Here is an 18,356-nt window from a genome sequence, read left to right on the forward strand (position 1 = left end):
AAATCTCAAACTTTTCATTCTTATAGATATTTGACAGTTCAAGGCCCTTGGGCCATCCGTTATCTACAATTAAAAGTTTTCATCTTGTATTAACCATTTTATCGTATACAGCTTTATGTTTGTTCTTGCTATTTTCACAGTTTCTTGTCTAAATCTATTTTCTTGAAAATTCGAATATAAACATCACGGCCAAGTTATATTTACTGGGGTTTTTTTTTTTGGGGGGGGGGGGATGTTGTTTATTGAAAAAAATTCCTACAGTAATATTGGACCACCACAAATGAGGCTTAATTTACACAGTTGCAGCTTGCTAGTCCAATTTTTGCATATTATGTATTTCCTTATAACATGACTGGGTCGATCTGTGTGAATTTGCTCCTTATTTGGATGAACTATTACGTGGTGCAATGCAGAATAACAAATGATAACCCATATGGAGTTACTTCCCTTTTATGAAAGTTCAATGTGAAAAAGCTACAATTCTGTCAGTAGATAAACATTGATCAATACTGAAAACAACTTTTAAAAGTGTCTGTGTGAAAAAAAAGACCATTAGTCCTTAACTGTCACCTACATATCACACAAGAAAACCCTGTGTGTAAATAGGTAGTGTTATATGTTGATGGTATAATGAATGCAGCTTAATTAAAGGAATGGATATCAGATTTTGTGATTGATCGCTACACATCATCTGTTGGTAAAGGCTTCTCTCTTCATCATTGCTATGTACTTTAGACTTTATAAATTACACTTTATAAACCATAGAGCTCTCCATAGCACCAGAACTGACCTGGGTGCAATTTCACAATTTTGGCAGCTGCATCTTTGCTGATCATGACAATACCATATTTAAATTACTGTGTATTATACAGAAGTGCATTGTTAGGTATCTACTTTCTGTGACCTCTCGTACCCAAACACGAGTAGAATCGTCCAAATAAAAATCCGAAAATTACTCCACAATGATGATGCGCTTGTGTATTCGTCCCTGTATACAAAGTGAAAGCCTCATCTGAAATCTGATTTTTATCAAACTTGTTTACATGGTATTAGTACTTTGCAAAAACGTTTTCGTTCCTACATTTTACAAGATTATTTGTGAAAGGTCAGGGTAACAAGAAATGAAATCCTGGTGTATTATATTTAAACTGTTTTCCATATCAATATAGATGAAACTTTCAGGAATAATATTTTGTTTAAGTATCATGTACAGTAAACAGAAAGGGAGAAAATGCAACGAATCGAACCTGGCTGACCACTGCACATGGTTGTTATAATTGTCACAAAAACACTGCGGTCATCTTCTTGGCATTCTATTTGAAAGAAGGGTGTGTATGCATATAACACATACATTGAAAATATCAAATTTATTTCATATTGATCACATTCATCTTTATCACAGACAGATTGCTAACAATTTGACATGTACATGTGAAAATATTAAGTACCATTAGAAGGCTATCTTAGTAATTTGAAAAAAAACAAATCTTTGTCTCTCTCTTAATTTGTTACAGATTTTTGGTCAAGACTAGAATCATATGTACAACAGTATATCACCAGTAAAGTATCGTGGAGTATTGCTCATTGTGCCTTTTGATGAGATTGGGAACCTAGGGCACATAGAAATTTATTTGGAACCTTGCTTTAAAATCCCCAGGTTTGGAAGAGTTCATTCCATCATGGTAGGGGTACCACAATATGTAATTTGTGTCCCATATATTATTATACAAATTAAAAGCCATGCCAGAAATGTCCTTCTGTGAAATGGGCTTCAACGGAACAGGAAATGGTGATGGTGGCCTTTCCTTAGTTGCTATGGATACCAATGGTACATCCTGAGTGAGAAGTTGCAGACCTTGACCTATATTATTGATGTAATACACACCATTGTCTACAGCTGTCAATACAAAATGAACTCACATGTAATTTCATTGGTGCAGGGTTAAGATGAATGCAACAGATTGGGTTTTTCACAGAAAAATGTTTATCATTATAAACCATGGCATACTTTGAAAGAAATTTATCAAGATTTTACAGTTTGGCTCTAAATGAGTGATAAAACGATTTATTGAGATTTTACAATTTGGCTCTAACAGTGGTAAAACGATTAGAAAATGTTGCTAACTTACCATGAACATACTGACTCCCATTTAGAATGACATTCCCAGGATCCACCAGGTGACCTACTTTGGATAATCTCCAGTTAAAACCCTTCTTTTGAGCTGGATTAAAGTTATACATTATAGACTCTGCTAGTCTAGTTGGTGTTTTATTGGTCCATTGTAGTGTAACATCATAACCTGATCAGTAGAAAAAAAAAATTAGGAGTGAAATGGTAAAGATAACAGGTAAATCACAATTTACTACACAAAGTTCTTCTCAAGATCTTTACTTATTTTTCCTGATTGACAATCAAAGCTGCTGGGCTATTGCATTCCACATGCAAATGATTGTCTATCAAAGTATTACAAAATACTAGTGGCACTGAATCAAAGTACTGTATGTAGTAAGTACAAAGTACCATCACTCACATTGCAGTGTATTTACCTTCAGGTCTTGACTTGTAGTGAAGCCATACAGATTCTGGAGCACCATACCATGTGTGGCTTTTGGATTCTACCATAACCAGCTTCAGCAGAATGTCACAGCTTCCCAATGCTTTAAAAACAAATATAGAATGATGGAGTACAGTTAGTGATTTAGTTAGGCCAATGGACCTTAATGGTCATCTGAGTATGCATAATTGTTTTGGTCTTTAATTTGAAATCATTGTGTTACCTGTGTGCTTATTATCTTTCTCCATATAAATTTTTTTGGTACCATATGATATATATATATATAATTACACTGTATTGGTATAACTATTATACACAATTGATAATTTATAATTCGTTTATTGGAGAAATTTATTACATCAAAATGCAATTTTCTACTTGAATTCTAAAAGGACAAATGAATATTTTATAGTGTTCAAAGAGAGCTCGTTTCTCGTTATAATCATGCAAACATTTTACCTCCTAGATATCCAGAAGTAAAAAAGATTTTCCAAGATATAAATAAAGCATTTTCAATACATGTATATGTCCAACTTAACCCCACCTTAAAGTCTGAACCTGGAACCTAAGGGTCATGAATTTCAAAATTTTTGGTAAAGGGCTTAATGCTCATTATAATCATGTAAACATTTTGCCTCTTTGATGTCCAGAAGTAAAGAAGATTTTCTAAGATATCATGCATTTTTATATATTCTATAAGTACTGTATGTATACCATCCTGGGGCATGAACCCTAAATCCATTTCACAGTTTTGGTATAGGGCTCATTGCTAATTATAATCATGCCAACAGTTTGACTGCTTGATGTCCATTTTTGAAGATTACATTAATTTTGGTCTTGGCACACTCCTTAGGCCCCAAGGGAGGCAGAGTCCATAAAATTCATACTGTTTGTTCCCCTTGACCCATAAATGTTATATACCAAATTTGGTTGAAATTGGTTTAGTCCTTCCATGGACAAAGCTCAAAATGTTCAAAAGTTTACGAACAACAACTAACAACAAATGACGGTGGACAAAAACTGCCTGGTAGTAAATGTACATGTACAAACATTGTTGCAGATGCAAGAAGTATAGAGAACATTGTTGAATTTTAAAATCAACTTCAGTAAGAGGAGGCCCATGGGTCTTATTCTCATCTGAGTTATTTTGCTCACACAAGGATAATGAAAATGACAACAGACAATACCAAATTACCTGTAGGAATTGTACATGTACTTAAGAAACAAAAGACGGCTGTTTCAAAAACAGTGTTAAATGTGAAATATTGGAGTACCAGATTTTTTAGCCTTGTACATTTGACTGATTACTGTTGGCCATGGCCTGGATTCAGGATGTGCATTCTGGGTAGAGTTTTTCTTGTCATATCCAGCCCCACCATAATAATTGTACTGAGAGGCCATGTCCATGAAATCCGTTTCATTATAAGTAAAATACAGAAACTGTCCAAGCGCAGCACCTGTTGCCCATTCTACCTAAAAGTATTGCAATCAACAAATGTTAATAAAAAACAAGCATTCTGAAAGCACTGGTTGTAAATATTCTTGAACTGCAACAATATTCAAAGTTCATTATGTAGGTTATGGTAAAGGGGAAAATTGGGGAACCAGGATAGGAATGGTTGGAAATCAACTATTATTCAGGTAAAAAGATCAGACCAGGAAAATTTTAAGACAAATCTATAATTAGGTTTAGGTCTTAAACTAAGTCAATGAACTGTGAAATGTAGGTGATCATGAATAACTTAGCTACATTGTTGTATTATTATGCTAGAAGTTTTAATAAATGTAGTACTCTTATCTACAGAAATAAGAAACTTGGATGTATACTGATAATTCATGCCATTTTTCTAAGTCCAAGGGGCATAACTTGAGGAAAAATCAATGGATCAAGACGAAATTCTAACTTGGTCTGTAACTTGTTATGGCAAAGCAATGTACCAAATGTAAAATGAATATCTGCAAGTGGAGAGAGAGAGAGAGAAATGCGAAAAACTGATTTACCAGACTGACGGACAGACAGACAGATCCTAAAACCCCCTTTGACTTTGTCGGTAGGGGATTAATAAGCAAATTCATAAAGAAAAATTGCAATCCCCTGCTTTTGGCTGTACTTTTTTGGTATGAGGCAACAACTGTTGCAATTTCATGTAAACAGAAAGGTACTGTCATAAGGTTTATGCATGCCATGAAGCGAAATAAATTTTGGCCTTTATACAGAGTGAACTATACACTGCCTAACAATGGTAAACTGTCGACTCGTAAAATCTTATACATTTACATGTAATGATAATTATATGATAACAGTGATGACAAATTCAAAGCATATTGAAACCCACCATATTGTAAGGATCATACAGTGACTGTATTGAGCCGTCTTTTTGAAACTTAAGTTTCATCCCATCTTCACATGTAAACGTCTGTGAGGTATCGCTGACAATCTCATACTCTGAAAAGGATGCAGTCTATCCAAATTATATACATTAAATGGAACATTATCTTAAACATTATCTTAAAGAATTATTTGTATGTCAAGAATATCTGAAATGAACTGCATTTCATTCCACAGACAGAGTTACATTGACAAACTTTAAAGTTACATATGATCAAATGTTATGGTAAATTTTAATAAAGATACCAAAGAAACAGTATTCTAATATCAAAATAAATCATTAAAAAGCTCTACTAAATATGCTTACAAAAAACTACAGGTGTAAAATATAAATGAAAATAGTCTCAAAATACAATGTGCAACTATTATTTTTGACACACTTTCTTTCTAAAATGAGACAAGTGCTGACCACATGACTGTCTTATATGTACTAGCATACGGTGTGTTACTTTCCCACTGATTCATGGATCTGTATATATCTAACTACCCTTTAATGTCTAACACATAATCTAGTACAATGAACATAATCTTATTCCTATACAAAAGATGAAATCGATGTCAAAATTTACTGATGCCATTGTTTTCTTTTTGACCACGTGTGAAGCGGACATGCGCAATGCATACATTAAACAAATAAGGCCGACTGTAGATGTCTGAGAATTAAATCAGTCAAGAATGAAGAAATTTTTATCTATGCCTTTCATCAGGGATGGAATCAAATAGTTTACATTGCATAAGGTATTATATATCATCAGTATAGATACATTAACCATGTTACTTTGGAAACGAAATATTCTTAATTATGCATGTACATGTATGTACAGTACTTTTAAGTTTATAGATTCAAAACGTCATTTCTGAACTAAAGGTAAATTACATAAACTTACCACTGAGATTTGGCTCCTGTGGCACCAGCTGAGAAAGAGTTTGTACAATCATGTCGTACAGTACCTGGACGTTTCTCAGCTGATCCATCGCCATCCACAAAAATGCTCTCTGTTCCTGCCATGCTTTCTCACAGTTTTTATAATGTTCACCTAAAATCAACCATCATACAGTTTAACACATTTACTAGCATCTAAAAGTTGAAAGGTCAATAAATTACTGATAACCTGCTGTACTTGATATCCTCTCTGCATGAAAAATAATTAAACTGACAACTCTGATGAGTATTTGTCATAGATATGCACCATAGATATATCTTATTATAGTCACATACATTCTTGCATTGGAAACCTAAAGTCACTAAAAGACAGCTGGTAATACCTTCCTCTAAACATAATCCTGATAATTTACAATTAAGGTTATAATCACACAAGCAGGTTAATCTGATTGCATGCATTTTCTTCATGTGTATTATCTTGTATATTTCATCATTGTAGAATCTGTATAGTAACACAGAGCTGTGTTTGACTCAAGAAAGTCTGAAGCAAGTACAACTGAATGTATCCTTAAAGTTATCATCCATGTACATGTACCTAAGATTTCATCACCAGCAGACCAAGTTAGAATCCTACACCCTGAACTGTATAGACAGACTTTCAGTGACAGGAATAAATAAGAATTAGCCTATACATTATAATTTTAACCCTATTTGGGTCACAGGGATCTTAATGGAAATTTCTTATTGCACATCTCCAATCATACATTGAAGAATTTTTCTGCTACCTCTCAGAATTTAGGAGGACTTTCAGTAATGAAAAAGTGTCACAGACAGACAAACAGACAGAAATCAAAACAATAAACTCAATTTTTCGAAGGTGCGGGTATGAAAATAACAAAGTAAATGTTTTAAATATGTAATGTACCATAGTAAAAGTACCTACCTGATCTTGCCACATTAAACTGTGGATTACTCCAGTTAACATTGTCTCCTACACTGGGCAGTCCCCAGGTGTGTTCTGGTAGTTTGATAAGCAGCCTAACTGCACTCGCTATGTCAGGATCAGACATCTTACAAACATCTATTTATGTATTGAAGAACAAATTTATGACAAAAACTACAAATCACCACAGATAAATGCAAACAAAAATACAGTTTTCAAGTATCATATATCTGAGGTATATACATGAAATTAAAGAAAAATCTTCATAGATACTTAACCAAATTCATTAAAGATTGATCAGTTTAATTAAAAAATCATGAATTAAAACTCCTTTATTTTAACCCTTTTAAAAAAACAGCACTTAGATTTTGTTGCACCTGCAGAAATACATTGCGTGACTGCTTCACTGATAGCTCTGTAGCTGGCCATTTTGAACGGATCAGACGCTATTCCCTGGATCCAGGTGTCCCCGACCTCCTCTCTGATGATGGGCAATCTGTTCCTGATCTTGTCCACCTCACCAAAATACTCCTCAAATGTTGATCCTTTTATTTTCGCATTTGGAAATTCTTTTCTGAGGATTTCATAATAACCTAAAATTTCCTGTGAATATCAAAATATTGAGAAAGCAGCATAGTTAATCAAATGGTTTGACAAGTATCTGAAAACCTGAACAAAGATTTAATCTCAAGTTACATGAGTTTCTTTATTTGCAACATGATTTTAGCAGCTGCAGTGTGTCCAGCATGAATTAAATAAATTTCATTTTTGATAATACATGAACTGTGACACTTCATGAAGTGCATTTGTACAGTTCATACCCTCATGTATTCAGCATACTTCATGAAGTGCATGTGTACAGTTCATACCCTCATGTATTTTCAAAAATGAAATTTATTTTTCATATAAAATATACATTTCAGTTTCATTTCTGTTGGAATTCCCAGCCTTAAAATAGTTGCACTATATCTATCAAGATTCATACACACCTTGTTCACATTCATGAGGAAAGGGCTATCATTTCAATTGGTAAAGACAACAAAGGCAAAAACATTGGAAATGTAAATATCAAATGTTTGAGCACTCACCAGAATATCCTTTGGTGGGCCTCCATTATCTGATATAAAAGCAAAACACAGAGCATGTTCAAATCCTTTCATCACCACACAATCTTTAGTGGACAATCCCCCTGGGTGAGCCGGATTTGGTCCTGGTTTAAGTGGATACCCTCCTGCAAAAACAAAGCATAATTATGATGAGTGTGTTGAGAACTGAATTTTTGCTATATGTTACTAGTATACATGCAATTTTGCAGCATGAACTCATTTTAAATGGACAAACCAGGTGTGCATGTACTCATTGTAATATTTCCTTAAAACTAAGTTCAACAACCTGTTATTTTCTCAAAACTTAGAGAAAATCAAAACCCTTGTCACATGTACATCTTCAATACCCATACAGACATTCTGTAAAATAAGAATATACCTAAGCTTTAGAAATATGTATGTACGAGAGGAGAAAGATAGACAAACCATGTACTCTCTATGTAATATTTTCTTAAAACTGACAAATTTAACAACCTGTAATTTTATCAAATATTGAAGAAAATCAAAGTCCTTGCCACATGCACATCTTCAATACACATTAAAACACTCTGTAAAATAAGAATGTCTTCACTTGAAGACTGTGGGAGGAGTTAGACAGACAAATCATGTACCTTCCATTTAACATTAAATATCAAATAAAGTGGCCAAACTTTGCAAGAGAGTTTGAAATGGATAAAAAATTGCAACATAATCTAGTGTGACCCACAGAAAAGCTACACAAGTTTCAGCTTGGTATGTGAGGCAGAAATGAGAAAAGAAAAACAAAACCCTGAATGAATAGAAGGATGGACAGACAGATGGAAGGATGTACAAACATTGCTGTACCATAATACATCACATATAAAAATTGATGATATGCAGAACATGCTCTTGTGTATCAAATCGGTTGAGAGACATAAACACCATATGCAACTGATAATAGAATATTTCTACATAAATTTGGAAAGTTGGCAATGGAGAAGCGTTCGTGCAATCATTTGATGCTTACCGCGTAATCCAGCTCGATAGGGAAACGGTTTTGGCTTTTTCATGTAGAGAGAGTCGAACAACAATAGTAGTAAATTTTGCATACAATTAATACATAAATTATAATACAGTAGGATATATCAGGCTTTTAATAATCATTATGGACTGTTGAATATAATTTACACAGACATCAATTTTATGTTAAACAGATTAATTATCAGTAAATACATGGTAAGTTAATGAAATCTTGTTTATACTCAGTTGAAAATTTATAAGCGTAATTTTCCCCTCGAAACACGGCGACAAAAGTTCAACTTATCAGAAGAGAAAATAGCCGCTATAAGGGCTCTTTCTTGTGTATAATGGTTGGAATTGGGACCCAGAGGAAGAACAAATTCTTCATCTAGACCAGTTTTTGAAGAAACTGTTGGAAAATATGAATGTCCTGTTAAGTGTTTGTGTAGGCCATGCGTTATTGCCATATCGAGTCACATAGACAACTTAGGTAGCCAGAGAATTCTGGTGCATCCAGAAAAACTAATTTAAACAGAATAAAACTTTCTAAGCTGTTTTGGAATATATAGTCATCATGGGGCATGGGACGATGATCGGTACATCAGCTGTACATATCCAGAAAATCTACCGCAGTACTCAGAAACTCCTGTTGGAAACTGTATGTTTGGCAGTCAAATATCGTCGGACACTGGGTATCCGACGAACGAAGGCAGTCAAATGGATACAAAAAAACTTTGAATAAAGAACATTCTGCCTAAGTTTTCAATGGCTAACGTTCTCATTTACATAAAATAAATTTATGGAGCTTTAATTTTTACGTGTGATTCATTAGATTTAATTATCAACGTTTCGATTAATCTGCAAAAGAAAAATCACTACCATGAATTTTTCAATCATACAAAAATGTACAGGTAAATCAGGTAACACAGATAATATCCCGTGTATTTGGGACAGTATATACTACCTAGCAGGGTTCCCTTGGGGCTTCACACCTGCCTTAAATTAGCTCCGCCCCTGCCCTCACTTAACTTACCTGAGGAAAACCAACTGGTTGAAAACCTTGGCCTTTAAGATAGATAAGGTATACACAAAGACTAGTAACTAAATGTCCATCAACTTCTAGCATCCAATCTGAAGCTTAATTTCTCCTGATTGACAAGGGTTCACAGACAAGGTAAATTTGAAGGCGGTGCTTATTTTATCGGTCTTAAAGTAATCCCGATTGTCATAAAGTTGAGTTGTTAGCTTGCTATCAATGTCTACGCTCAACAAAATATCCAAATATGAAGCATCTTCGCAAGCAAAGGGTTTTCAGTACTCTCCACCACCTGGGCGGGTTTTCAGTACTCTCCACCACCTGCGCGGATATGAAAGATTTTGTGGTGTCTTTCACTCAGATATACTGAATTAAGATAAAATGTTGGCAGTGTATTTAAATGTTGAGTTGAAGATCACAACAAAGTGATTTTTTTCTCATGTAGATGGTTGTGAATGAATTCTGCCTTGTAAGAATACAAAAACAGGTCAGCTGATAAAGGAGTACAATTCTGTCTATGGAAATTTTAACAAACTGTTGGAAGACCTGATCACTAAAGATTATGTAGATATTGTCAATGAGGGACTCCAGCATCTTTTTGACTTCAGAGTACTTATGTGTAGAATCAGAGTAGTGTTTAACATACTTTGGATACATGTACCTAATGGGGGAGGGATGCTTTGAGCCCCAATGAGTGCAGGGCAAAATCCTCATTGGACTTCAGGTGAAGCCAGGTGAAGCTCCTGGATTTGATGTTTTTAAAATGTACATATCACCAACAAATTGAGAGAATTCCAATATATAGGTAAGCAGAAAGGTATGTGAATCAGGAAGTGTTGAGTGTTCCACAAATACATCATCTCTGCAAATTTGAATCACGTAGGCTTAACAATTTCTTGAACATTTAAAAGACTTTCACCTACTGCAAAAAACTATACAGTAACCTGGTCACCAAACTGGAAAATATAGGAATATAATGCATCAGAATCAACCTCGAGAGAGGATTAAAAAATCAATGTGTTACACGTACAGATGGATAGAACTGAAGAGAGGATAAAAAATCAAAATGTACCTGGATGCCATGTTGCCATAACTTCATCATCCTCAAAGCTCCACCTGAATAGTGGAGGAACTGCTGGAGGACTGGATCCAGGATTAACTCCAACAGACACAGCAGAAATACCTCTCTGTACCAGGCTAGGAATCACTGCCTGTGTCAATCCTTTTGTTAAAAAAAAAATATGTATAATACACACTTACCTGTTGGTTAGATTTATCAAATACTGGATCAGCAATACGCAGGTATAACCTGCTTTAACGTACCCGCGTATTCTAACAGACATTGATTGATGTGCAGCTTATCATTAGTGATAGTACATTGCAATAAGACTGTCTGAAGGGCCACCGCTATCAAATATAGGTATTACCTATTCAAATACAAGATCTATTAAATTGGCTTAATTTATTTCATCATGTTTGAAGCATGATATATATCAAGCCTGGTGATGGCTAAATTTTGTGCATCTCATACAATCATTATCTTGTCTATCTAATCAAGTTTTCAACAACTTATATTTTTTATGTAAATGATAAACTTTTAATAAAACATACTATAAACCAGCCTTTATTCGCGGCTACTTCACGATTCACCTGTGGTAAACTGGTTCGCGGCAAGTAATTTTCACGATCGAGCCTTCTTCAAGCCTATGGCAGACATTTAAGGACTGGTTAGCGACGAAAAATATTCGCGACGATGAGGTTCTCGTGAAATTTTCTCACACGCGAATAAAAGTTGATTTACGGTATACTACTCAACAAACCAAATATGCACTGGCTGCTATGGTACTAACCTGGCACATCTCTCTGACTGAGTGTGGGAAATAATCTTTTGATTCCATATTTTTTGTCTAGTTCAAAGCTAATGTTCAAACTCATTTGGAAGAGTAGCTCATTCATGTTCTCGAGCTGCATGTTCATGGGTCCTGCATGCCAGGTAATGTCTCCTCTCCTTATAGCAGCTTCAAAGTATTCCTTCTCAGTCTCATTTGGACACTGTTCAATATACAAATTATATGGAAAAAGTTAATGGAACATTATGTCCATGACTGTGGCCAAACTAGTCCTGTTGGGGGAAAATTTGACTTCAGATTCATCTGACCAAGGTGATTAAAATTAGATCTTTGATCCACTCCGATAACGTTATGTCACTACACAAAGCAACATAAACATTACCGGAGTGGATCAAAGGTCTGATTTCCATCAGATTGGGGTTAGACAAATAGTCATATACAACAGAAGGACCATAGGGCACATTGCTCACCCACACAATATGGCCCTATCCTATATATAATTATATACTCCTGCATGAAACTTTAATTCCTATTATGCTTATTGCACTATTGATTTCTAATGCCTTGGGAGTTATGGTTTGGACAAACTTTTATCTGTACTACATGAAGTTTCTTACATATCAAGTTCACAAAATTGTACCTTCTTGGTTCTTGAGAAGAATTTTAAAGATTTTTCCTATATATATTCCCATGCAAAACCTCACACTCTACTGTGGCCTTGCCCTGGTCCCATATGCTACAATGTTGAATCTACACTATATATGGATGCTTGCACATTGCATGTGGATTTCAATGACATGACATGAGGATGATTGCATATAAAGTTGATCCCAACCTGGCAGTGAGGTCCCCCTGAGGGTCTTGATTTGAACATACTAATTACTACATGAAGATGCATGCATATTAATTTGACAAATTGGGCTTTTCTTTATATATTCTTATGTAAAACTTAAACCCCATTGTGACCTTATCCCAACCCTGAAGGTTTGATTAAATCAAATCTCCATTTATTATGGAAGCTTCCATGCAAGACTTCATTGGTTCCTCAAAAAATATTTCAATGAACACTTCTGTTGAAGGAGGCATAATATGGCCCTCATCAGAACAAACTTGAATGTTCTTTACCTAAAGAAACTCTGCGACAAGTTCAGTTGAATTGGGCCAATTAGTTCTTGATAAGATAAAAATGTTTTGAATAGTACAAATAAACTGTGGGTATTTTTTAACAGTTTTATTTGTCTATTCAGCTTGCAAAAATATCTTGTATAAAAATAAATCCTTAGCACATACAATTTAAATCATTTAGCAATAATGTAATAAAATCAAAATATAGCAGTTTGATTCAATTTAAAATAAATCTTTTCAGATTTATGGAACATACATGTATTCCAGTCATTGATTTCAGGGGATATCAAACAGCAAATGACTTTGTGTTGTTGATGTGTCTGTGATAAATTCATATGTTACAAAATGTAGTCTTATATGAAGTACGGAACTATACATCCAAGATATTATGTAGCTTTATGTGCAGTGTAGAGATATGCAATATACTACTACATCTACTGAAATATTTTAAAACACAAAGCAAAATTACATCTGTCAAAGAATGATTCTAATTAAGTTGAAAGTTACTTGATAGATATAGAATTAAAGAGATTTCACATACAATTCCTAAATAATGAATTTATACCTGAAGTGGTATGTCTGCAAGTTTAAAATTTTCTGGACAATCCAAAAACAAACTGAGCAGCCATGGATGTGTTGTATACACAAAATTTTCAACATATTCTCCAGCTCGTAATTGCTCAGATAAATTCACAGCCCTTGGAAAATATTCATGAAAATACTTATTCAAAATGTTATTGATAAATCCAACTTCTGAAGCAATGCCATCATATCCCACATCTGAAATAAAAATAATTGTATCCTAGAACTGCATCTGAATCTAACTCAAACTAGGAGGAACAGTTTTAGCGGACTGAAACATGTCTCTTCTTCATGAAGCAATTTCAAATACTTGATGTTTGCATACAAATTTGATATTCTAGATAGAAATTAATACACGATAACATTTGTTCATCCAATTTTTGAAATTTTCTCTTCAATCATGTGTTTGGAAGCAGAGATATGTCCATCTCTGACATTATGAAATCAATTAGACATGACAATTCAAACAGTTTAAAAAAATTAATTTCATCAAATCTTTCAAACTACCTTTTCCATCTCATGATCAGAATTAGACATATTGATTGTAAATGCTATCAAATCAATTAGATGTGCTTATAACTTGGGATATTTTAATTAACAAATACTGCATCTTACTATACCAAATATCAGAATCCCAGGTAAAATAGTAAGAAAGATATGATGAGGACAAAATTTTCGAAATTTTAGTAGTAATTTGACCTCGAGATCACTCCACAAGGTAATATGAAAGCCATAATGGTAAATGCTTACCTAAGTGGTTCATAAATATAACATGGACAAATTCGACATTGCTTGTATCGTTCACAGAAGCAAAACCTTGAATAAGCTGCTGAAATAAAAAAAAAAATACCTTAAAGATATTGTATATTTAATTTAGTCAATATACAGTTAAACCTCGAACTAATTGCAATAGAATACATCTTTTTATTCATAGGGTATAGTTTGGGCAGCGAAAAGGCTAAAAACTACTCATTCTGAATATATATGCAAAATGAACAATACATAACAAAACCATTCAGTTCAATTAAAACAAAAAAATCAACTGTCACCAACGAATAATAGACGCAAAACGAAATGGACATTCTCAAAATTAATGCTGGCCAGTGACATGTAAGTCATTCATCTAAATTCCAGACAATTCAACCCCAATCTGATTAAAATAAGATCTTGTATCCGCTCTGTTATTGTTGTGTCGCTAACTTTGTGTAGCGACATAACAATAACGGAGCGGATCCAAGATCTTATTTTAATCAGATTGATTCAGTCCAAAATTTTGGACAATTCAGCAAAAACACACGAGATGATTTGGCCAATTTATAATTCAGCTGAGAATGTTTGGCCCAACAATGGTACCCACTAAAACACTTAAATAAATTTGTATTTTGTTGTCTAATTAGTTATTATTTAACTAACCATAACCAAATGTGTATAAATATCAATATTCCAACTATATGATTAATAACTTTGTTTTAGCATTTTTGTATTCTCTTTAGCATGTTTAGCATAATTTTGATCAGTTGTCATATTTGTATATCTTTATAAAGATTGCTTGTTATGATATTTATTGCTTTAAGGTGGTTCATTACACCAAACTTTTATTTAATGGTTCGTTAAACCACCTCTTCTGAAGTATGATTTCACCATCGATAGAGTGATACAAGCTCACGATTATTTTACATTAATTATTTCCAGAATGAAAAAAAAAGTGTTTTGTTTGCAAATAAGAGATTTTATAGTCTGAATTTCACTGTGATTTGATGCATGATATAAATATCCAATAAAACATTCCTAAAAGACTCAGAAAGACATTGTAATTTTTCAAATAAAAAAATATTTATGAAAATTGATGAAGTCATTTGTTAGTATTTTTTAAATGTACAGATAAAATCTTCAAGAAACATGTCAGTTAGAAATAAGATATTTCAGACAAATATTTTTTTTAAAAGAAATTGAAATGAAATCAGAAATATTGTGTTTTTCAAATTTGAACCAAATTAACCTGATCAGAATTATGAAAAAGTAGTCACAGAGAACATTGTAATAAAAAAATTACATTCCCTCAATGTAATTTTTTTTTTTTTTTTACATATTAAATAAATTTATAAAGGAAACTAATTTTTTGATAAAAAGTGCATACATGTACAATTAGCAACCATAAGATTATTCAAGTAATTTCTATCAATTTTAATCAAGATCGGTACTTTTTTCTCTCATTTGGTTCAAATATCAAATATAGCAACATTTCTGAAATTAATAGTCATTTCATTTTAATTTCTTTTTAAAACATATTTGTCTAATATACCTTTTTTTTCTTCTAAATGACATGTTTCTTGAAGATTTTAGTTGGAGATTTAAAAAATATCAAAATTTATAAATATATCTATTTCTTTAAAAAATTAGAACATTTACACGAATCTATTTTGCAGGTTTTATTAGATATTTATATCATGCATCAAATCAAAGCGCTGTTTGGATTTCAAAATATATTATTTGCATTAAACAAAAAACACCTTCTTTTTATCATTCCAGAAAAATCACAAAAAATTCATATAAAAATTAAAAATAACTGAGAAACTTGTATCACCCTTTCGACAGTGAAATCATACTTCATACAAGGTGTTTGAATGAGCCATTAAATAAAATTGTTTGTGTAATGAGCTATCTTACGTACAGTATATCTTTTCTTTTATGAACGATAAATACGATGATTTCAAAATTTTCCTTGAAACAGGAAAAGATTTTTAAAAACCCACCAAAATAATGATTCTTGGAAGGTGGGCTAGATCTATAAGTTACAAGAATAATTGGACAATGATCGTAACAATCAATACTAGTTCAATGAAAGAGATATCGGGGAATAAAGTCTTTACAACTTGAATATCTTTTCAGTACATGTCAGAGGATAGATTTTGTAATTGACATAGTCAAACATTCGAAATTAACAATGACGATGTACTTGAGGAATCAGATTGTTTGTCTATTCAGAACTATGAAACTAAATATCATTCAAATCATTACAGTCACTGTTAAGATAGCAATACAGATGATAAAAAATTCTCGTTTGCACAGTCCGTTGTTCATTTTGATATCATGTGACTTTTTACTCACGTGATAAGGATTTCAGTGGACAGTTTGTTCCATGTTGTTTCCTTTTTACTGGCCTTCATTCTAATGTTGGGGAAGTACACAAATTCATTTCCCCTATACCTCAATACTTAGCCTTTGTCCTCTCACTAAAATACTATATTGATTTTAAACCAATACTCGCCAACTTTTGAAAATTCATTCGAGGTTTTAAAAAAAAAGAAGGGGGGGGGGGTCCCAAAAAGTCGTAGACAATATTAATAATTTTCAAATCACGAATCAAATAATATGGCAAGTCGTTTTACTTTAAAGAGATATCTCTTAATGTTTAAAAGGGATGAGTTGCCATGAAATAAAAGGTGATACCACCTTTGGGGTTGCAAAAAAGCGGTAAAACCCTCGGCAAAGCCTCGGGTTTCACAGCTTTTTTGCAACCGATCGGGTGGAATCACCTTATATTTCATGGTTACTCATAAGAGAGTCTTATAATCTCTCTTAGTTTGAGAGATACATTGTATACCATGATACCTCTTCTTTAAAAAAAAAAGGCTAGGCCTACTTCTGCTCATGTCTAGAATACAAGTACCCCACCCAATTCGGTGGGGGAGTTCTATGGAGCGCCAAATTAACATAAACTCAAATAATTGAAGATATCATCAATTCATTTGATGCGCGCAACAATTTAATTAAAGATCTCTTCAAATAATTAATGATATCTTCAATTCTGAATTATTGCGCGGATTAAATGAATTGATGATAGCATTAATTCTTCTGCTGAATTGATGCGCGCTTTAATTGAATTAATGATCTCTTCAAATGAATTAATGATATCAACAATTGAATTGATGCGCGCTACAATTCAATTGAAGAGAGCAATAATTGATATAATGCGCGCATTAAATCAATTGATGAGAGCAATAGTTGAATTGATGCGCGCATTAATTCATTTGATAAGAGCAATAATGGATTTAATGCGCGCATTAATTCAATTATTGCTCTCTTCAATTGAATTAATGATATCTTTAATTCATTTGAAGAGAGCAATACTTCTTTTAGAGAGAGCAACTATATAATTAAAGATATCTTCAATTCAACACATCCACAATTGAATTAATGATCCCTTTAATTGAATTGTTGCTCTCTTTAAAAGAATTGATGCGCGCATTAATCCCTTATACAAAAGCATTGTAAATAATTAAAGATATCTTCAATTGAATTAAAGAGATCATCAAATTATTTATACCGAGCTCTAAATCAATTATTGCGAGCAATATTTCTACGAAATTGATGTTCTCATCAATTGAATTGAAGAGAGCAATAATTGAATAAATGCGCACATTAAATCAATTATTGCTCTCGTTAATTCAATTGATGCGCGCATTAATTCAATTGATGAGAGCAATAATTGAATTGAAGTGCGCATTAATTCATTTGATGAGAGCAATAATTGATTTAATGCGCGCATTATTTCAATTAAAGAGAGCAATAATTGAATTATGATATCTTCAAATAATTGAAGATATCTTCAATTATTTGAGTTTATGTTAATTTGGTGCTCCATAGAGTTCCAGTTGTTGACAACTCGTGGACCAAACGAATGTTTCCTGATGTTGACCCTTGCATACTTCTTTCCCAGCTTAAGCGAGTGACCCGTAGTTCTTGTCGAGTGTGACAGAGGTAGCAGCTTGTCCTAGTTGATGTGTCTTTGCCAGTCAGTGTCTTATACACTTGGATCATATCTCCACGCTGTCTCCGATTGTACAATGACGACAATTTTATACTCTCAAGTCTCTGTTCATAGGGTAGATCCCTTATGTCAGTG

General features: G+C 33.2%; 1 protein-coding gene across 2 annotated transcripts; it reads right to left on the minus strand.

The window, feature by feature from the left end:
• Positions 1 to 1,352: 1,352 nt before the first annotated feature.
• LOC125680826 (uncharacterized) lies at positions 1,353 to 16,559 on the minus strand. Of its 2 annotated transcripts, none has more exons than XM_048920599.2 (14): positions 16,469 to 16,559; positions 14,201 to 14,276; positions 13,434 to 13,648; positions 11,744 to 11,945; positions 10,966 to 11,115; positions 7,859 to 8,001; positions 7,148 to 7,373; positions 6,771 to 6,908; positions 5,832 to 5,981; positions 4,892 to 5,001; positions 3,830 to 4,028; positions 2,548 to 2,658; positions 2,130 to 2,300; positions 1,353 to 1,897 (listed from the first exon to the last, which is right to left on the minus strand). In XM_048920599.2, exons 1-14 carry the CDS (start codon positions 16,529 to 16,531, stop codon positions 1,611 to 1,613), a joined length of 2,241 nt encoding a protein of 746 aa, XP_048776556.1. In that variant the 5' UTR covers positions 16,532 to 16,559; the 3' UTR covers positions 1,353 to 1,610. The 2 variants fall into 2 exon arrangements, with proteins under 2 accessions (XP_048776556.1, XP_048776555.1); XM_048920598.2 differs by having other exon boundaries at positions 14,201 to 14,279; positions 16,469 to 16,550.
• Between the last annotated feature and the right edge of the window lie 1,797 nt (positions 16,560 to 18,356).

Source organism: Ostrea edulis, chromosome 2 (genome assembly GCF_947568905.1).
Source record: "Ostrea edulis chromosome 2, xbOstEdul1.1, whole genome shotgun sequence".
Classification (NCBI taxonomy): domain Eukaryota; kingdom Metazoa; phylum Mollusca; class Bivalvia; order Ostreida; family Ostreidae; genus Ostrea; species Ostrea edulis.

Excerpts from the sequence above, each read along its gene's own strand:
- LOC125680826 (XM_048920598.2), bottom strand. The coding sequence starts at position 16,531 with ATGAACAACGGACTGTGCAAACGAGAATTTTTTATCATCTGTATTGCT. Across the intron at positions 11,116-11,743 it reads CAGTCAGAGAGATGTGCCAG|GATTGACACAGGCAGTGATT; the intron begins GTTAGTACCATA and ends TTTTAACAAAAG. Across the intron at positions 6,909-7,147 it reads CACGCAATGTATTTCTGCAG|ATGTTTGTAAGATGTCTGAT; the intron begins GTGCAACAAAAT and ends ATACATAAATAG.